The following is a 20,948-nucleotide window of genomic DNA, read 5'->3' as shown; positions in this document are numbered from 1 at the left end:
TTTCCAGGGAGGGAGGGAGAGAGAGAGAGAGAAAAAGAGACAGACAGACAGACAAGCTGAGAGACAAACAAGTGGTAATTGAGACATGGGGAGGGAACCGAAAACCTGATGGAGAAACAGGCCACCAGAGGGAGACAGACTGACAGCCGAGATGCCGAGGAGGTCCCGAGATGCTGCTTGTCACCCTAGAGGCAGTTTCCCAACTGTCCCAACCTTCCCAGGGCTCCCAGATCCCCGACGGGCGCGCGCGCACGTGCAGCCCGCGGTGAGGGCACCGGGCGGGTAGGCTGTTGGCACGTGAAGTCGCCGTCAGCCCCGAGGGACCGGTGAGCGAGTTGGGACTTGGGGGAGAAAAAAATGGGGGCGGACGTCAGCTCCCTGGGCGGCCGCCTCTCCGAGGCCCCTCCTGCATTCCTGGGCAGCAAAGCCCCTCGCTAAGACGGGGACTGATGTCATCCTGGGCTGCCGAGCCAGGGGACCCGGGGGCCCTGGTGGCTGCCTCCGGAAGTGAGCTAGCTGCCTGCCTGCCGGCCGACAGGTTTAGAGTCTCTGTCCCCAGGAGGGAAACCCTGCATGGCATGGGTCAGGTGAGCCGGGTCCGGCTGGGGGCAGCGGCAGGTAGCAGCCTGCCCTCCGGGTCCTTCCTGTGTGCGCCCGGGCGGGGCCGCCTACCTGAGGGACGGTGAGCACCGGGGTGCCCAGGGCCACCGCCTCTTCCTCCCCCACCTCCCTGGAACTGTCACACCCTGGAGTGAGTGCTGCTAGATTTCCCCAAGCTCCCGGTCACAGCCGATGCAGCCTGCGAGCGCCGCCAGGGCTGGAGCTGGGACCGCCCAGCGTGTTGACTTTACAACTCGGGTGGGTGGACTTCCAGCCCGACCCTGACCTGCCTCCGGATTCTCAGCGAGACCCGCAGGTGCGGCCGGCCGCCAGCTCCGCGATGGTTCTTTACTCCTGCTTTGGCTGAAGAGGGCTGCCGGGTTTTCTCTCCAAGCAAGCCCAGAACTTGCAGAAGCAGAAAGTAGAAAGAGGGAGAAGACCCTGGCACTGCAATTGCTTTGTCCCTCGCTCACGTCCTTCCTCCCCTCCTCCGGCCCCATGGATTACCTGGGAGACAAACTCACAGTGGCCCAAACCCACATGACCCAGTGGATGGGCACTGTGAGGAGATCCTTCCAGGAGGCCCTCAACTTAGTGACCACCACAGTGGGCCACGAGCGGACAAGTGGGGAGCCCGCCAGCCGGACCCCCTTCAAGCGCACCTCCTCCTTCCGACACCTCGCCTCCCGGAGTCGGGAATCTTTCCGCCGCTTCTCTGCCCGCAGCCAACAGAGATTTTCTTCCCTAAGGAAAAGGCAGACGGACTCGGAGCCACCAGACCTTGTAAGCTTATTGCGTTTTTTTTTTTTAATATTAAAAGCAACAGTAAAAACTCCTCCCCTTTAATGCTGCCCCATAGCGGGGGCGGGGGGGGGGGGCTCCCCCATAGATCCAACCAGGGAAGTTGCCTCTTCCAGAATCATTGTCAATCAAGCTGGCCGTTTCCTGATCCCTGTGCCTGGGAAAGAGGCATCGGTGGTGGTGATTCCCCTGATGGTGGAGTTACTGTATCTCCCGAAGCGGTCAGGAAGTATATTCCACGTCTGTGAGGATGGGGCCGGCACGTAAGCCCGGCTTGCCAGGCCAGTTGATTTATCTGGAAATGCCGACACTCTGGCCCCAGACACAAATGCTTGTGCTCCCCTATTTTTAGAGAGGATTAGTTGGCACCTGCTTCATCTCCTCGGACCCTCCCAGGATGGCCAAGTGTCCATGTCATCTGCACGTTGAGTTGTGGCTTTTGTTATCTTGTCAGTCAAGCAAAATTGCAAAGTTGTCTCTGGTTATCCAAGGAGACCCGAGGTGGTGGGTGAGTTCGCCAGCTGCCTGTGAACCTGGAGCTTGGTGTGGGTCCTGGGGCTCTGTTGTCTCTCACTTGGGCAAGCTCGATGAGATTTAGGAGACCAGGTGGAATTAATATTTAGTCTAATAATTAAAAATTCAGCTTGCATCCTGCTAGGGGATGGTATTGAATCCATCTTAAGGAACTCACTGATGATTTAGAGAGGTGGGACTGGGCCCAGAGAGGGAAAGACACCTTCCTGGGGAAGCACAGTGAGTGAATGGCAAAACCAGGGCCAGGATCCCAGGCTTTGAGCCACCCCTTCCTCCAGGCTCTTTCCAGCTAAGCTCCTCCTTTTTTGTCTCCAGGCCTCCCCGATAACTTCAGGGAAGCCCACCTCATTGACCAGGATTGAACTCAAAGAGAGGGCTTGGTGCTTTCACATAGGAGCCTCCTCCCCCTGACAGTGTCAGGCCAGCTCCTTCTCTGGGTCCAGGATGGTGATACGCACTGATAGTCATTGTGGGACGCAGCACTGAGGGACAGAGCCATGGGGTACACCAGGCTCGAGCCGGCCCTCTGCATTCTTGCAGTCACTGGAAGCTCACAGCTGCCCTGACAGGTGCAGGGCCTCAGCATCCCTGGAGCGGTGTGTGACTCTCCCAGGGTCACACAGCAAGCAGACCAGTCAGAAGCAAACACACAGGGTCTCAGTAATGTGACATGTTCTCTGGTGGGTCTGTGCTGCTTTATAGCCTGGAAAAATCAGTGGGGCCTGAATTTATAAGACAGTTCCTCCAACCCAACCTCCGGAAGGGGTTTCTTGGGCCAGGGAGAGAAAGCTTCTGATTCATTCTTTCTGTCTCTGTCTCTATATCTGTCTCTGTCTCTATGTGCATGTCTCTCGCCTCTTTATCTCTGTCTCTATGAGCATCTCTCTCTCGTCCCCTCTGGCAGTGCAGTTAAGGGCATAGGGTTTGGTAACGTTCAGCTCTCTGGCCCTCAGCTGGCCCTGGGCACTGGCTCCCATCCCCCAGGCCTTGTCGCCCTGTGTAATGTGTCAGCCGCCATGTGGCCTGCCTCCCCAGCGTGGTGAAGGAATGAATGATGTTAGACTGTGCAGGGGCCTTGCCTCCTCTGCTCACTATCGCGTCACAGCGCCTGTAGCAGCATAAGTGTGCGCTGAATAACTCTGGGCTTCAGGTTCCTGCCCACTTAGCATTTGGCATCTACTGAGCAGTGAGCACCAGCTGGCATCAATCAGGGTTGAGGGCTTGAATCAGACTCTGCTATGTCCTGGTTGAGGGATTTTTGACCCGTGATGAGGCCTCAGTTGCCTCTTCTGTGAAATGGGGTGAGCCAAGGCATCTTGTGGAGGTTGAAACAGGTGCCAGGAGCAGTGCTGGCTACAGAGTATGGGTGCACTTGTACAAATGCCTTCTCCCTGGGACTCCTGGGTGGCTCAGGGGTTGAGCATCTGCCTTTGGCTCGGGTTGTGATCCCGGGTCCTGGGATCGAGTCCCGCATCAGGCTCGATCAGAGCTTCTCCCTCTGCCTGTGTCTCTGCCTCTCTGTGTGTCTCTCATGAATAAATAAATAAAATCTTTAAAAAAATGCCTTCTCCCTGTTGGATATCATGATGTTCTGACTCGGCGGGATAAAGGAAGTCTCAGCTTCCTCATCTGCAGAATGGGGATTATGGTCACTGCACGTTTCCATTCCCCATTATTCTTTGTATACGGGCACAGACATGCCTGGAAATGTGGGACACGTGCAGCCGTGCCTAGCGTGTGGTACGTGTGCCTTCAAAGTCTGCCGTTGCAACAACCAGACCTTTTCTCTCCAGCCGTTCCTTCAGAGATCTCCAGTGAACTGGAAAATCTGCACACGCCCTTTTTACTTGGGGGCCTCACTTAAATATTTGTTTTATAGGAGGAAACTGTGTAAAGCCACAGTTACTTAAGAGTTTGGGGACCAGGGGCTCATCCGTTACGGGGGTGGGGAGGGGGGCGGGATTTGGTCTTTATAACTTGAACTTGTACGTGATTTATCTAAAAAAGTCCGTTCTGTTCCAAGTCCTGCCTCAGGCTCGTATTTACTCAGAGCACTAAAGAAGAATCTACCAGAGGCATAAAGTAACCCTCAAAGGCGTGCCCTGAAATGTTTTCTAAAGCCAACCACGAAATAATTTGCTAATGGCTTGCCTCTCCGTCCAAGGAATAAAAGGGGGAAAGAGGGAAAAACAAATGCATTGTCTCTGAGCGACAAAGGCAGGAAGAGGCACGTTTGTGCTGCAGCCCAGTGAGCCTGAGAACGAAGCCCAGCAGACTAGATGGACTCCAAGTAGAGTCCAGGCAGAAAATTCCAGAACCCAGGAACAATGGCAGTGCCTCAGAGACGGAGGCTGGAATAAAAGCGGGAAGTGGTGGGTGTCCAGGGTCATGGACTCCTACCCAGAGGGCCCAGGAATGGCACAGGCTTGAGATCAGGTCTCAGGTCCTCCATGTGGTAGCCAAGTGACCTGGGCACATTAAATCACCTCTTTTAGCTTCCGCGTCCTCATCTGTAAAATGGGCTTTCACCTAGAATGTGTCTGGTGAACCCTGGCACCTCTTAAGCACCCGGCAGATGGGCGTGCATCTCAGGTCACTCTGGGCGCTGGGGTGGGACACACTCTGGGGATCTAAGTTCCACCTGCCCAGCTGGTCAGAGTGGCCGCCTTAGGAAAGAGAATAAGAGTCTGCCCGGCCTTCCGTGAGCATTTCCCATGTGCCAGGTGCTGCACTAAACGTGAGGTGTGTTATTACTTGTGTATGTTCATTCCCTTGTGTTTCGGTCCATGTGCATTGATCGAGCGTGTCCCAGGGTGCTGGCGCTGGGGAGGTGGCTGTGAACAGGCAGGCACAACTTCTGCCTCCTTAAAGGTACTTTCCAGGGGGCAGAAAGTAAAACACGTCAGCACATGACTACATAATCCATGTGCTGGAAGCGAGGAAACGATCTTGAGATAACAGAGACCTGTCCGTAACATCAAACTACTGCCATTTATCGGAGTTTCTCAATCTCGCCACCACGGGTGTCTTGGGCCAGATCATTTTTTGGCGGGCACGATGCTGGTGTCCCATGTATTGTAGGATCCTCCCTGGCCTGACCCCAGGAGGTGCCAGCAGCACTTTCCCAGTCAGGACAACCCAGCAGACACTGCCCAGTGTCCCCTGTGGGCAAAACTGCCCCCCTTCCCCAGTTGAGAACTGGTCAGTATATACTTTGGTTTGGGTAGGACTGTCACTGTCCCTGAAGTATGTCCCCCATCACCAGAGGCAGGGGGAGAAGGGCAAGGATCTGACATCCATCATGCACCTGCTACTTGCCAGAAACTCGTGTCCCTGAGGGAAATGGTGGGATAGCCCCATATTTCATGGATGAGAAATCCGAAGCACAGAGAGGTCAAGTCACTGGCCTGGGGTCACACAGCTGGAGTAGGCAGGTGAGGCTGGGGCTCCAGTGCTGCAACGTGGGTCTGCCTTGAGGGGCCCTCAGCTGTGCCCTGCCCTGGGGATCCATGGTGTGAGCACTGGTATCTGGCTGCATGTTCAGTCCTCCAGCCAGAGGCTGAGTGGGAGTATTTGGTTCTGTGTCAATTATGGAATGAAGTGGATGCTTAAAATATTCAACAGGGCCCTGCATCTCCCCACTCTACACACACACACACACACACACACACACACACACACACAGACGCACACCCTTTTTTAGCAAGTGGCAGAGATTTTGAAAGGAAAGGGATGTTCGTGGCTCTCGTCTTCAGAAGCTCCGATTTCATCAGTGTTTCCTTTGTATTAGTGTCTTCAGGCTGTTGAAATAAGTGACCACAAACCTGGTGGCTGAAAACAGTGGGAATCCTCTCGCAAAGTCCTAGGCCAGAAGCCCCCAGTCCAGGTGTGATCAAGCCACACCTCCTGCCTAGGCTCGGTGGGAGGACCCCTCCTGCCTCTCACAGCTTCTTGGGGCTCCAAGCATTCCTCAGCCTGTGGCTGTGTCACTCCAATCCCTGCCTCTGTCTTCACGTGACCTTGTCCTCTATTATAAGGACACTTGTCATTGGCTTTAGGGTCCCCCAAATAATCCAGGGGCTCATCTTGAGATCTTTAACTTAATTATATCTGGAAAGATCTTTTTTTCCAAGCAAAGTCACATTCTGTTCTGTGTGCTCCACTAGAAGGCAAGGCCTGTGAGGGGCTGGGGTCTTGAGCTGGCCTGGTTCACCTTGGTATAGGAGCTGATGTTGTGTCTGCTTTCCTGAAATCCTCTCCTTTATTTTTGTGTTCACCTTGCAGCACCATAATCGCCATAATTGCCAATCGCCATGCACTTGCATCGCCATAATGGAGATAGGTAAACTGAGGCCGGCTGCACACCTGGGAGTAGACACCAGGAGTCCTGCCCAGGGAGGTCTGGGGTTCTTTCCAGGACCCCAGGGCCTTTGCCCTCCTGGTGCCCTCTGCCTGGAGCACTCCTCTGGCTTTCTTCACCTCTGCAGCTACCACTTACTGAGCACCTACTGTGTGCCAGATACAGGTTGTTATTAGACTGGCCTTTAGGGAAGTAGGGTCCAGTTACCATGACCCCTTCCTCCATCTCCCACTGCCAGTGCCAATGCCAAGTGCTGCCTGCCAGGGCATGTCAAGAACCCTGTCAGGTGCCCTGCTCTCAGGCTGCCCCTTAGGGCATGCAGCTGGTGGGTTAGACCTCACTGCAGCCCCAGAGGCCAGCGCGAAGTGGCCTGGCCACTTTCTCTTGGGCTGGCCGCACCCAGTCTCAGGGCTCCTTTTCACCCTCCAGGCAATAGAATGATGTCACCCTGAGAACAATGGCCCCTTCATGGATCCATCTGGGTCCAAAGGCTGGGCCCAGACCTGGGGCCTCTGGGAGAGACCTGGAGAGATACGCAGGACAGGACAACTGGCTTGGCTGCTCCACGAGGCTCTGCCTGTGTGAAGTCATGTTGATCTCCGCTACCCTCCCCCCAACTAAGAAAGTGGGGTGTGCTCATCTCCTATTTGGAAAGTACAGAAAAACTGAGTGAAAACAAAATCCACCCATTATTCTAACATCAGTGAGAACCACTCTTGGCATTCAAATGCATTTCCTTCCTGTCTTTTTTCTTCTCTCCCTCAAACCAAATTGCCAACCTTCCTTGCCTTTCTGACCTTTCAAAAATGTACAGTTTTATTTATCTTTAGGAAAAAAAACAAAAAGAAAACGTTGTCATGGCCATGTAGCATGCTGATTTATTAACCCCTCTGGTTGGACTCGTGGGTCGTTTCCCATTTTTGGCTATCAGGAGTGACTGCAGAGGTGGGTCTGGTTTGCACCCAGTTGTCCAGATTTCTGAGCCATCCCTGAGGTTGAAACACGCCCCTTTCTGTCTCTGTGCCCCGGAGGGCCCCTCTGTGACTCTCCCTTTCTTTCTCTTTAAGCATTTTCAAATATCAAATGTTTTGTTCAGACAAACACCCCTCACTTCCTCATCAGGAAGTCAAACATTTCAGGAAGGAAATCTGGATTGATACATATCACAGGGAATGTTACATTTTGGGGTTTCATGAAGAATGGTGACTTTAGCAAGGAGTCAAAAAGATAAGTCCTCAGGAGGGCGCCTGGGTGGCTCAGTTGGTTAAGTATCTGCCTTCAGCTCAGGTCATGATCCTGAGGTCCTGGATCAAGCCCCACATCAGGCTCCCTCCTCACTGGGGAGCCTGCTTCTCCCTCTCCCTCTGCTTACCACTCTGCCTGCTTGTGCTCTCTCAATCTCATTCTCTGTCAAATAAATAAATAAAATCCTTTTGAAAAAAGATAATTTCTTAGGAGAGGAAGTGACATCTGGAGTTAGTTATAGTGGTTGGCTGGTAGATGCTTTACACCTGGGTCACCTGGGTCTTTGTTGTGGGGAAAGCCCTGATTTGGAGCATCTGCCTATCCCCATGGTGTAAATACTCCCACCACGGCCAGTTGTAAGCTACTGACTAGCCGTCAGCACACACAGAGCTGGGAAAGGATGTTCAGTGCACCATGCCGGGCTTGCACTATGTAGACTCCATATATACATCAGTGACCTCCGGGCCATAGGTGATAGTATAAGGTGGTAATTAGGGAATTATAAGATTTTAACATCTGTTACTCTTGCTTCTGATGGGATTTGTTCCATTGTGTGTACATTTAATTAATTTTTAAAAAGATTTTTAAATTTATTTACTTGAGAAAGAGCCAGAATGAAAGAGGGGCAGAGGGAAAGGGAGAAGCAGGCCCCCTGCCGAGCCGGGAGTCTGATGTGGGACTCGATCCTGAGACCTTGGGATCACAACCTGAGCTGAAGGGAGATGCTTCACCACCTGAGTGACCCAGGGCCCCCTAATTGTGCGTTTATTTAATTTAATGGCTCTGTTAACCAGCCGGCTCACAACTGACTCCTGAACATTTTGTGGTTGTCTCTGGGCAGCCAGGGCAGGCTAGCTCCAGCACACAGCTGTTGATTTGAATCCTGGCTTTGCCTCTCAGTTGCTAAGAGACTTGGGCCAGCCTACTTCATTTCTATGCCTTGCCTTCTGTCTGATGGGGACAATGATATTGCTTCACTCCATGGCCATGGTGGAGGTTATACTGAGGTGATGCCACATGGGATACAGCTCGGTGCTTGGCGCTTAGGAGGATCTCAGTAGATGAGATTGTCATCATCATCATCATTGTTATTTGATTAGTGCTTAATAGTTGGTGAGACACATTCAAATACACAGAGGTAGGGGATCCCTGGGTGGCGCAGCGGTTTGGCACCTGCCTTTGGCCCAGGGCGCGATCCTGGAGACCCTGGATCGAGTCCCACATCGGGCTCCCGGTGCATGGAGCCTGCTTCTCCCTCTGCCTATGTCTCTGCCTCTCTCTCTCTCTCTCTCTCTCTGTGTTACTATCATAAATAAATAAAAATTAAAAAAAAAAAGTTTTAAAAAAAAAAAACAAATACACAGAGGTAGCCTCAGAGTGACCCCCATGGATTGTTGCCTCCTGCTGGTGATGACCATGGTGAAGTTGCCTTGCCCGCCAGACTGGCTGGGCTTTCATGACTGATACAATCTAGCCAAAGTCACAGCGTCACTTCTGAGGTCAAGTTGCAAAGACCCCGCAGCTGCCACCTTGTGTAATCTTTCCCTTTCCTGGAGCATGCGCTCCGAGACAAGCCAGCTGCCATGCCTTGAGGACGCTTGGGCAGCCCTGTAATGAGGCCCATGTGGCAAGGAGGTTCCATCAACCACGTCTGTGAGCTTGGAAGTGGATCCTTTAGCTTGCGGATTGAGGCTGCATCTCTAGCCAACAGCTCAAATCCAATCTCATGAGACACCATGAGACAGGACCACTCAGCTCAGCCCCTCTTAGATCCCTGACTTCTAGATACCAAGAGATAGCAAATGGTTGTCATTTCAGGCCACTATATTTTGGGGCTATTTGTTATGCAGTGATAGATAAGAATACCAGTTTCTTCTCTTTTATACCAAGAGATAGCAAATGGTCATCATTTCAGGCCACTACATTTTGGGGCTATTTGTTACGCAGTGATAGATAATGAATACAAGTTTTTTCTCTTTTATACCTACCACAAGCAACAGTCTGAGAGTGGCTAGGGAGTATTACTTACTCCTTCTTCTTACAGATGAGTAAATTGAAGTAGGAAGAACTCAAGTGACCTGTCTAAGGTCTGTAATAGGAAAGCTTTCGGGTTCCCTCTGGAGGCTTTTCTTGCGTCTGTGGTTCTTGCTCGTAATACAGGCTGCTCAGCTAGCCTGGGTTTAGGGTCCCAGAGGCTTTTTGAGCAATGCACCCTTTTAGGAGTTGGCGTAAATCTCCTGGCATGGGATGGAATCCATTTCTTGGATCCTAAGTGCTCATCACCCACATTTAACTCATCAAACATTCATCATAAAGTCTGAGCCATACCCAGCAGTGAACTCTACACCAATTTGGGAGCATGGTATGCAAGAGTGGCTTCTCTCCAGCATCAGTTTCTAGGCCAGGGGAGTACTTCAGATCACCCCACTCCACAGAAAGGAGGATCCTAAAACATAAGTTACTGCCAGGAGTTAAACATTGCAACGTTTGTGAACAATTTTTACTTCTGGCTTTTAAACATAGATTTGCTGTCTTTGGCTGCTTTTTCCTGATTGAGGAAAAAAAAAAGGTGCAGGTAGAATTAGGTCAATCCAGTTAAGAGCTTTGCTCTCCCTTCAGGCAGATCTGAGCTTGAGTTTGAATCCCAGCTTTGCCACTAACTAGCTATGGGACCTCAGACAGGTGATTTTACTTCTGTGAGCCTCTGTTTCCTTGCGAAGCACATAGCACAGCGCCCATTACCTAGAAAGCGTGTGATAAATATTAGCTGCCATTATACTCCATATAATCTTGATATATTAGTCAGGTTAGGGCATGTTATGCTGCAGTAACGAACAGCCAACTCTCAGCGGTGCAACGCAAAATGTTTATTTCTTGTGCACCCAAAGTTCACTGCTGGTCTAGCAGCTCTGTACAGCTGCCACCTCTCCAGGCTGGTAGGGTCTTGTAGCAAAGCCATCTGGGAAAATGTGACGTCCGTGTAATAGCATTGGAGGAAAAAAGCTCGAGCATCACTCCAAGGTAGAGACTATTGTCCCATTTCACAGGTGGGGAAATTAAGCTTACAGAGTAACATCTAGAGCACTTCCTACGTGCCAGCCACTGAACAAAGCCACTGTCTTATCACACCCCCGCGGCACCCCCATGTAGCAGGTGTTATCTTTGTCAGCCCTGTTTTACAGATGATAAAACTGAGGCTCAGGGAGAGGATGAGACTTGCCCAAAGTCACCCAGTTTACAACTTGGACTCCAGCCCAGGTCTGCTGATGCCTCATTTCTTGTCCCTCCCAATCAAGACAATGGATAGAGGGACCTGGTGTGCCTTTCCTGAGACACCATGATGTAAACCAGGGTTTCACATCACAACCACATTGATCCTTGGGGCTGGCTCATTCTTTGTGGTGGGAGCTGTCCTGTGAATTGTGGGACGTTGCGCAGCATCCTCCGCCTCTGACCAGTGCTCCAGACTTTACCAAATGTCCGTTGGGGGCAAATTTGCCCACAATTGCAAACCACTGATGTATGAATAGTGAGAGTCCAACATGGGAACCAAGAGATGTGACTTGAAGTCTCTGCGAGGCCTAAATAACCAGGTGGCCTTAGCCAACAGACTGTGAGTGAAGTCAAGACATTGGTAGGACTTTGGAATTGCCTAACTTTTAGGTAAAAGAACCTTTGACTCCCGATGTAATTTTGGGCAAGTCTTTCATCTCTGATAAGGCATTTTTTCCTTTGGCTACAAAATGGAGCAAGTCATGTTTATTGACAAAGGTGTTATGAGGATGACAGGACGTGCTTGTTGGGTCCCCTGCATAGTACTCCGCACACAGTCAGTGCTTTATTGTCGTGCTAGCTGTGACCTGTCATGGGAGTTGGGGTGTGCTGGGCATATCCCCCAGCATTTGAAGATACTTTTCACAGTCTCTTGAATTCCCAGTCCTGTGTTGTCAGGCTCTGCATCAAATATTTGCTTTCTGCCAAAGCCAGAAATTATCCGGCAGCCCACATTCCTGTCACTCAGCAGCCTGATTTCTAGAAATGGCCCCTCCCTAGGCACACCTATAATTTAACATCTATAATTCCTCAGTTAGAGGCTGGAAGTCTGTTCTTTCTTCTTGGTAATTGTCTTCTGCTCTAGGGAAGGGGATGGATAGATGTGGGGCTGTGTTGAGGCAGCTGCCTGCCTCCCCCACCCTCTGCAGACATCTTGGCAAGAAGTACCCAGAAGTTTCTAGAACCTCTGGTGCTAAGTTTTAAGAGTGTACCAAGGTAGCTGCTGTGGTGGATGATGGGAAAACAGAGTTTCATTGTCCATAAAGGTTTTTATATGAGCCCTGGAAGCAGTGTAAACAGATCACCAAGGGACAGGACTTTGGCATAAAGTACCTGTTCTGAGAGCTGCTCCTGAACTTTGATTGTCAGAACATCTAGATCATTCCGTCCCACACTTTTCATGTTAGGGAAACCATGGTACAGAGAAGGAAAGAGACCTACAGAAGTCACATAGCAAGTCAGTGACAGATCCAGACTTGGAACTTGGGTTTCTGAATTCAAAGTTGGGGTATTTAGGTGCTATGTGGTTCTTAACCTTGATATCCATCAGAGCTGATAGACAAACATTTACTAAGCTCCTGCTATTTGCACAACTCTGTGTGAGGCATTAAAGATCAAGAGACAGTTCCCACCTTAGGGAAGTTTTCAGAAAGTAGATTAAAGTACATATCCAAACTGTGCAGCCTTGAGCCAACCTCTTCATAGCATCCACTGCGGGCCTCAGTTTCCCTATCTGTGGATGGAGGTTTTTGTGTGGCCTTTTAAGGCCATCCTAGTGGAATCAACCTGGATTCAAATCCCTGCTTCTCCATCTGCTAGCTGTGTGACTTTGCCTAAGCCTCAGTTTCCCTGTCTGTAAAAAGGGAATCATCCTACTTACAAGAGTGAGAATTCCTTCGGAACAGGTGTAAAACGCCTAGCAGAGCACCTGGCACACAGTGAGCGCCCTGTCAGTAATAGTCAGTGGTCACTTGTGCTTCCCTATACCCGGTCTCCCTTTCCAGTCACCTCCTCCCAGCCTTTTCACAAGCCGTTCCTCTGCCTGGAATGACAAGACAGTGGCACAGGCTTTGGTGGAATTTTAAGGAGAAGAGCAGGTGGGCCTGTCATACAGAGATGGAGCCAGGGGCTCCCTGCCCCACTCCCCCAGACTCCTTTGCTTCCACTTGGCGTCCCCACCCACCTCGCAGGACACGCCACTCTGAGCCCTCCCTCCCACCCCTGTGTTGCTACTTGATGAGGGAAGCATATTTGGTGCATTGGTTGAGGGGAGAGGTCATTAACAGCCAGCACTAATTAGGAAGGAAGTGTCTACAAAGGGTTAATCAGAGGCGTTCTGCTCTATAAGTGGGGGAACAACAGTTGGAGGTTTTTCATATCCTACGCTGGAGATTTTTTTTCCTCTCCTCATGCATAAATACGAGGCCTTTTGGGGGAGGGCTGGAAAAAGGAACCGGCTGTCAGAGCTCTGCTTCATGAGTTCCCTAAGCCTTTCATATAATGCGGAGCCCTGTGGATTTTCAACAACTCTGTGCCATCGGTGGGAAAATGTAATCCCTCCTCTGAGCTGAATTGTGGGGAAGAATCTGTGCTGCCTGGGCGGATCTGATGGCCAAGGTGGGGGCAAGGGGGGGATGGAGGAAACGTAGGGGTGGTACAGATGGGAGGCCTGGGTTCGAATCTTGCCGCTGCTACTCCCTGTGTTTTGGGCTTTGGCCAAGGACCTTGTCTTCCTCGAGCAGTGTTGTCTATCCTCCAGTGCCGAAAGGGGCTAACACTGGGAGGAGTGAAGTCAGATATTGGTGGGTGCCTTGGGTGCTGGGTCACTGAGAAGAGTCTCATGTGGGGCTCGTACGGGTCTGAGGCAGGCCCCAGAATCTGCCTGTGTAGCAAGAGCCCCAGGTGGGGACAGTTGTGTGGGTGCCACCTTTGGACAAACAGTTCCTTCAAGCAGTTCACTCAGGCAGCAAATATTTATTGAGCACCCGCTGTATGCCAGGCACTCGTGGAGGCCCAGAGATCCAGCAGGGAATGAGACAGGGATGGTCACCGCCCTCAAGGACCATATGCCATTATTGGAGGTCATGCTGCGGAATCGCTTGAACAGACATCTCATACTTGAGTGAATGAATGAACAAATGCATGGCTGCCTGGATTATTAGCACCCCCGTTCTGATCCTAGAGGTGTCTCTGCCAAATTCTTCCAAATTTTTCCTAGTAATTCTTGCTGGACCACAAGGCAGTGCTGAGAAGTGTTTGTCCTTTCTGGTCCTCCAAGCCCGACACTCACCTAGCGCATTAGTGCTACTCAGAACATAGCAGATGGACAGATGAATGAGTGAGCACAGGGACAGACACAGGAACGGACCCTACACTCCTGGGTGGCCGCCAGCCGAATTCACTGGGTGGATAACTTACAGGGCTCTGTGGAGCTGGGCTTTCTTGCTAGGAACATGGTGCAGAGAGGCTCTAGACTGTAAATCAGAGTTCTCGGTGCCACAGCAAAGTGTCCTCCTCACAGGGTCACTGGGGCTGTAGTGGTCAGGTCTCAGGGACCAGAGGGTCAGACCTCGTCCTGACCAGCTAGGGAAATTCCATCTTTGTTCTCACCTCCCCTAATAAATACATGCTGGGCCACTTGGGTTTTCTGTGGGTGCCCCTGCCCCATCTCCGTGTTCTGTCCCCCATAAGCCATCTCTCTAGACCGCAGGATTCTCACAGTTACTCTGGGCACCTGCATGGGGTTGGAGTCATCCAGCCTTCCCTGGAGCTAATCCGGAATCCTTTCTGAACCTATAGGAGGTGTTGCCAGAGAAAGGTTTCTTCCTAGCTGATCTCGATTCTGCCCCCTGCTCGTTTATTCAGCCAGCCTGTGTTAAGGACCTACTTTGCACCAGGCACGGTTCTGGGTGCATCCACGTGCCTGGCGTTACTATACCCCCATGATCACCTGGAAGAGTCGAGTAGAAGGGAGGCACATGCTTGGTGGTGGCACCCTTGCACGCCGAGGCTGGGGCTTCTCCTGTCTACTTCTGTGCACTCTGCTCCTGTGAGCCGAGGTGCTGAGGTGTGTTATGTCTCTCCACCAAGAGCGTAAGTGCCGTGGGGACAGCGGCCCCTCTCTGTTTTGCTGAGAGTCAGACACAGCTAGTTAGATAAAGCACAGACTTGGGAGCTTGTTCAAATTCCAGCTTTGCAACCTACTAGTTGTGTGACAGAGGCAACCTCCTCCATGACTCTGTGCCTTGTGTTGTAATATTTAGGGGGGGATCATATTAGTACTTCATAGGGTTGTCATGAAAGGTGCATCAAGTGCCGAGGACCCTGCCCAGAGCATAGGTGACTCTGAATGTGCTTAGTATTGGGGCGCCCGGGTGGCTCAGTCACTTAAGCATTGGACTCTTGGTTTCGGGTCATGATCTTAGGGTTGTAGGATTCTCTTAGGATTCTCTTCCTTTCTCTCTCTACCCCTCTGCCCCTCTTCTTGTGTGCTCTCTCTCTTTCAAATATATAAGTAAAATCTTAATAAATGTGCTTTGAATTGATATGAGTATTATATTCATTGTTATAAGAATATTATCAATAAATACATAAAATATTTTAAGTAAATATTTTGGAGGTGTGATTTACATACAGCAAAGTGCATATATCTCAGGTGTACAGCTTGATGAGTTTTGACAGGTGCAGGTACCCATGTAACCCATACCTCTATCAAGATCTAGAACATTCTCACCTTCTTCTCCCCCCAAAATTATTTCATGCCCCTTTTCATCAGTCTGCCTTTCCTGGACCTTACAAATACTTCTTGAATGGATGCATGGATGGATGGATGGATGGATGAATGAATGAATGAATAAATAGGTGGATGATGAAATCCATTTTGTTTGATCCCAAACCTCTTCATGACTGTTGTGCTTATGATCATACTTAACTTGATTGGCTATCCTATAAATGTATGAAAAAGGAGTGCAGAAAGTTGCCATACTAGGAAAAGTTCAGCTTGCTGAAAAGATCCCATAAAGGCAAATTGGTGAAAAATCAATTCTTGTCATATTGGGGTAGAGGAGTCGCAAACGTCTGGGTGGGTTGTGGCCTGCAAGATTCCCTGTGTGTCTGGGCCTTCCCCGAGAGCTCAGACACAGCTGATGCCCTCCCTGGCACCTGCACAGGGCACCCAGCCTCTGGATTGAGAGCCCTTCCCCCACTGCCCTCCAAACCTATCCTGTCCTGGGGAAGCAGAACCTATTGTCCCAGACCTGTGGAATATGGGAGGTGGAGAAGCTTCCTCAGCACATTCTCCTAGTGGTTTTCACGAGGTTAGGGGACCAGAACGAGAGGGCTGGTTGCAGGGCTCTAGTCCCCACACCTTCCTCATCACACCCCAAATCCTCATTGTTTCTTTGTAATATACTGGACTAATGTGATTGTGCTTTAAGAGGTTTTTGTAAAGCTAAGCAAGGCAAAGGAAAGCAGGAGACAGGGACTGTGGTACCATCCATTGCCCTCCATCAGAGATGAGGAGATGAGCAAAAGTGGCGGGTTGTGGTTTTGAGCCTGGGCTGCTAACTCCGAGTCCTGAGTCTTCCCCCATGGTCCCCCTCTGGAGAGCTGTCTAGGGGGCCTGCCTGCAGCCCAGCCCCTGTGATGCTCATGTAGGGAACCAGGGTACACAGGTTAGCCCACAGATAGTGCCTGATCCCCCAGGCCTGAGCAGGTTCCTGCAGCTTTGCCTCTGGAAAAGAGTTGCGGGGCGGGGGGGGGGGGGGGGGGGGCTTGGTTTGTTTTTCTCTCCCTTGGGGGCCTAGCAGGCAGCACAGCGCTGTTCATTCCCTCTGGAGAGGTGGTGATGAAGTCACCCTCCACGCCCCCGGGCTGTGTGACTGGTCAGGTGAAGGGGCCATTTGTACCCGCTCAGGCTGATGTCATCCCAGGAAACCATTCAGCGCTGGGGGCCACCTTCGGCCCTGGCTGCCTGCCCGCCTGTCGCCTGTGTCCTGTTTTGTTTGTTATGTGGGGCGGGTTCAGGGAGTGCCCTGTGGTTGGTGGAGACACGGTCTTCTCTCTGCTCTCTGAGAACATGGTGACGCCATCCCTTCTCTCACAGACACACCTGGGGTTGTGAGGCAGACTGGGTCCAGGTTCAAATCCTAAGTATGCCACCTCCCAGTGGGATGGCTATGGGCAGGTTACCTTGCTCCTCAGTTCCTCAGATTCTTCTTCTCTGAAAGGGGGTGACGAGGGCATCACCTCGTAGGGTTGCTCTATGGTAAGTCCCAGGTGGTGCGTAGAAAGCTGCTTTAGTGCAGTGCCTGGGTTCTCAGGAACACCTGTTAGCCATTATGATGGCGGCAGCGGCTGTCCTTTCTGTTGCGGAGGAGATGGTTATGAACGACATTCGCATTATTCCCAGAATTGATTTAAGTCAAGCTTTTCACAAAACACAAAAACAAACCAGATACACTTGCTCCCTCTTGGGTTCCCAATGGAAAATCAATGGAATTTAACAAGACACATAATTGGTAAGCAGGATGTAGGTGGCTTCCCAAACCTTCAATCTGGTAAGGCTCTCAGCATCCCGATTTGCAAACCACTTTTAGAGAACTAAGGTTCTCAGAAAGTGCAGGTGCCTGGGCCCCACCTCTGGACAAGTCTGACATAATTGGTCTGGGATGCTGTCCTGGCAGGTGGAGTCCTCAAACCTCCCCAGGTGATGCTGCTGGGCCTGAGAACTCCTGGGTCAGGCAACATAACCTAAAGAATCCAGGCTTCAGGGTAAGACAGGCCCAGAATCAAATCTCAGGTCTGCCACTTGGCCCCTGGGCAACCAGGGGCAAGTTCCTATACCTCCCGGAGCCTCGGTTTTCCTACCTGTAAGATGTTTCAAATAACTGCTGGGAGGGCCACAAGACCAACTTGAAAAGTATCTCTTATGAGGTCATGAGTCAGAGTGGACATTCACGGATGTGTTCCATGGATGTCAGGGCGGGGTGGAGAAGATACCTGTCCAACCAGCCATTCCCAGCTTGCCCCCACAGAGGATTTCTGTTACTGTTTCTCCTCTCACTTTTCTGGCCTGAGAGGTTCCCAGAATTCCTTTTTGCTACACTTAACACGATAAGCATTCCGCGCATAAGGAATACCAGTGACAGTACATGTAAGAGCCACGTGGTTAAACAATGTTTTTTTTTTTAATTTGTATTTATTTATGATAGTCACAGAGAGAGAGAGAGAGAGAGGCAGAGACACAGGCAGAGGGAGAAGCAGGCTCCGTGCACCGGGAGCCCGATGTGGGATTCGATCCCGGGTCTCCAGGATCGCGCCCTGGGCCAAAGGCAGGCGCCAAACCGCTGCGCCACCCAGGGATCCCCTAAACAATGTTTTTAAGGCAGGACTTTTCTGAGCCTTTTATTTATACAAATATACATTAGTTTCCCCCAGAGACTGTCATCGGCATCCTGTATGTCTGGGATCTCAGTCGAGAGAAATGCTATAGTTTCGGCTCACTGACCTGAATGGGGAAGTCTCGTGGTGGTGAATAGACACACCAGTTTTAAGACATCCACTTTTGGAGGGACGCCTGGGTGGCTCAGTGGTCAATCATCTGCCTTAAGCTCAGGTCCTGATCCTGGGGTCCCGGGATCGAGTACCATATTGGGCTCCCCCCAGGGAGCCTGCTTCTTCCTCTGCCTGTCTCTCTGCCTATCTCTCTGCCTCTGTGTGTCTCTCATGAATAAATAAATAAAATCTTAAAAAAAAAAAGACCTCTACTTTCAGAAATGCTAAATCTTGGGGTGGGGCAGGGAATGTGCCTCCAAATGGAGGAATTCAGTAGTATGCGTTGATTGCGGAGTTCAAACATGCTCAGCCCCGATTGATTTATTGCATTAACAGACTTTGGAAAATGCACCGACTCGTTTCTGTGTCCCCATCTAGAATTATACGCATTGGTTGCCATTAAGGGACTAGTCATTTTCCAGACTGCCTTTATGAAGGCAACAATGGTACATTCCTTCCTCTATTTTTCTTGGGTGGAGAGGAAGGTACATGTATATATCCGTGAATCACTCCCATCCAGGCATTGATGGGACAGGCCCCAGAGGGCATCGAAATTCCAGAAGAGGAACACTTCACCTGGCCTAGCCCTCCCCTCTTTGTTTGAGAAGAAGCTGAACCCAGAGACAGAAATGACTTGGCTAAGGTCCTGCAGCCCCTTTAGGGCATGTCTGGAATCTAGAAACCCTCACCGCTGGACCTGGGTTTTATTTATTCATTTACTTACTTACTTACTTATTTATTTTGCTATCCTCCACCTGGCCGAGTACCTTGCATGCTGTTTTTACAGCCTGAGCCTGGTTGGCCTTCGATCATTACTGAAATGAGTGGAGGTTTCCGGGAACAGAGTGAATCCGTAGAGTTTAATTAATGAATGTGCTAGAGGGCTTGGCAGCTGGATTCCTGTGTTTACCACAGGCTTGGCTGGCATGCAGTTCAGGAACTGGAGGAGGGTGGGGTCCATCTCTGCACCAGCCCCCACCCTCCTGGTGATGGTGGTGGTGGTGGTGGTGGTGGTGGTGGTGGTGTGTGTGTGAGAGAGAGGAAGGGGGGGGACCTGAAATCTGCCTCCCCCACCCCCTCTAGCATCCTGTGAGACTGCATAAGATTTTCTTTATTGCTTTTAAAAGCGCTGGCATTTTGTTTTTAGCATCACATTCTTTATCAATTTGTCGAAACGAAATTGTCCCTCAGAGACCCCAGAAATAGAAGTGGCTCTCACGTCAGCAGACCTAGCGGCAGTTTGGTTAGTTCTATTGTTGTCCAGCACATTAAGCCAGGTTGGTGAACAGTAAAGCTCAGATAATGTCCTTGTGCTGAATTGGGATGAAGGAGGCAGCTGAGCCACACCGAGTACTTGGCAGCTCTGCAAGGCCCGACCTCAGAATGGCCGCAGGGCTCGGAGTTGAGCAGACCTGAGTTTGAATCCCAGATCCTCCACTTGTCTGCTCTGTGTCCTGGGGCTGACACTTTCCTTAACATCGCCAGGTTGCAATTTCTTCTCAGGGAAGATGGGGATACATAATATATATATATATCACACACCACAGAGGGCACTTAGAAGACTGTCTCACAGCAAACACTCTGGAAACATTGGTGGTTATCATAATTATCATATATACATTCCAATTTTATAGGGATTACAGGTGAGTCTTGGAGAAATTCACTGACTTGCCAAAGGGTTAACGTAACATGACGGTTAGACATTTGTGACACCCTACCCCCGCCACCCCCAGCCTCTGCCATTTTCTTTATACTTTATACCCAAAGATTTGAGGGATCCTGGGCACTTTGGACTGTTTGTTGGAATGTCCTTTATTGCATGGATTTTGTGTGTTTCCTCTTGTAGTGCTAGCTGCTTGTTTTTCCCTCTGCATTCACACTTTTGAAATTTCCTTCCCACTCTTGAAGTCTAAAGAATCAAAGCCAGACGTGTGACTAATTAACGCCTCTTAAGTGGGGGAAAGGTGACCTTTTAGATGTCATTAAAATGGCAGCCACCAAAAGAAGGTGACTCTGCCCCTCACGTGGCTGTCTGGTGGGCATCAGCTCTGAAAACGGACCATAAGAGCTTCCCCTCTGATCTGTCCTCTTGGGTCCTGCACCTTCCGGTTCCCTGGGCAGAGCTGGACCACAGTCATAACAATGCTATTGGCAAATGACATTGATTGAGTGCCGGCTCTGTCTAGGCACTGTTCTGGGTTCGTCACGGTGCTTGGATGCTTCTAATCCTTACAGGCATCCTGTGACATAGGTATTATTATCCCACTTCACAGGGGTGGGGACTGAGGCTCAGGCAGGTAAAATGACCGACTCAAGGTCACACAGCTGGGAGGCCACAGACTCGGCATTTGACCAAGGGCTTCTCACTCAAGCCCATGAGCATGACCATGGTGCTTTTGCAGAGCTATAAACTCTGCAGCTAACTTGAGCTCTGAGTTGGATACTGCCCTGACCCTATTTAGAGGAGGAAGAGGGGAAGGAGCCGATATTCTTATGTTGCTACTCTGGGATTTATGTGCCAGATGGTATGAGCCCATTACATGTATCTACCATTTCATTCTTTTTTTTATATACTCCTTTCTCCCTCCCTCCCTCTGTCTCCTTTCACTCTTTCTCTTGGGCATGCCTCTCTTTTTGGATGAAGAAATCAAGGCTCAGAGACATAAGGAGCTTACCCCAATTGCACAGCCTGTAATCACCAGTTTGAACACAGATCTGGTGATTCAGAGCCCATGCTTCTTCCCCCACACTGAGCCGGATTGTGGCATTTCTGATCCTGTCCCCACAGAGGAGAAGGGAT

At 50.6% G+C, this 20,948-nt stretch overlaps 1 protein-coding gene across 5 annotated transcripts in view; it reads left to right on the top strand.

Moving 5' to 3' along the window:
* Nucleotides 1-20,948, top strand: part of KIAA1671 (KIAA1671 ortholog) — a 200,682-nt gene that overhangs the window by 131,048 nt on the left and 48,686 nt on the right. Inside the window, exon 1 of one of the 5 annotated variants that reach the window (XM_041728940.1) lies at nt 18-1,383. The exons of the other annotated variants lie outside the window; for them this stretch is intronic. Coding sequence (XP_041584874.1) covers nt 1,099-1,383 — 285 coding nt within the window. The 5' untranslated portion in view covers nt 18-1,098. Of the gene's footprint in view, nt 1-17; nt 1,384-20,948 lie in introns of those variants that run through there. 5 annotated transcript variants of the gene reach the window in all.

This window comes from Vulpes lagopus, chromosome 14 (genome assembly GCF_018345385.1).
Source record: "Vulpes lagopus strain Blue_001 chromosome 14, ASM1834538v1, whole genome shotgun sequence".
In the NCBI taxonomy this organism is placed as follows: domain Eukaryota; kingdom Metazoa; phylum Chordata; class Mammalia; order Carnivora; family Canidae; genus Vulpes; species Vulpes lagopus.
This window is presented reverse-complemented; position numbering and strand designations above follow the sequence as displayed.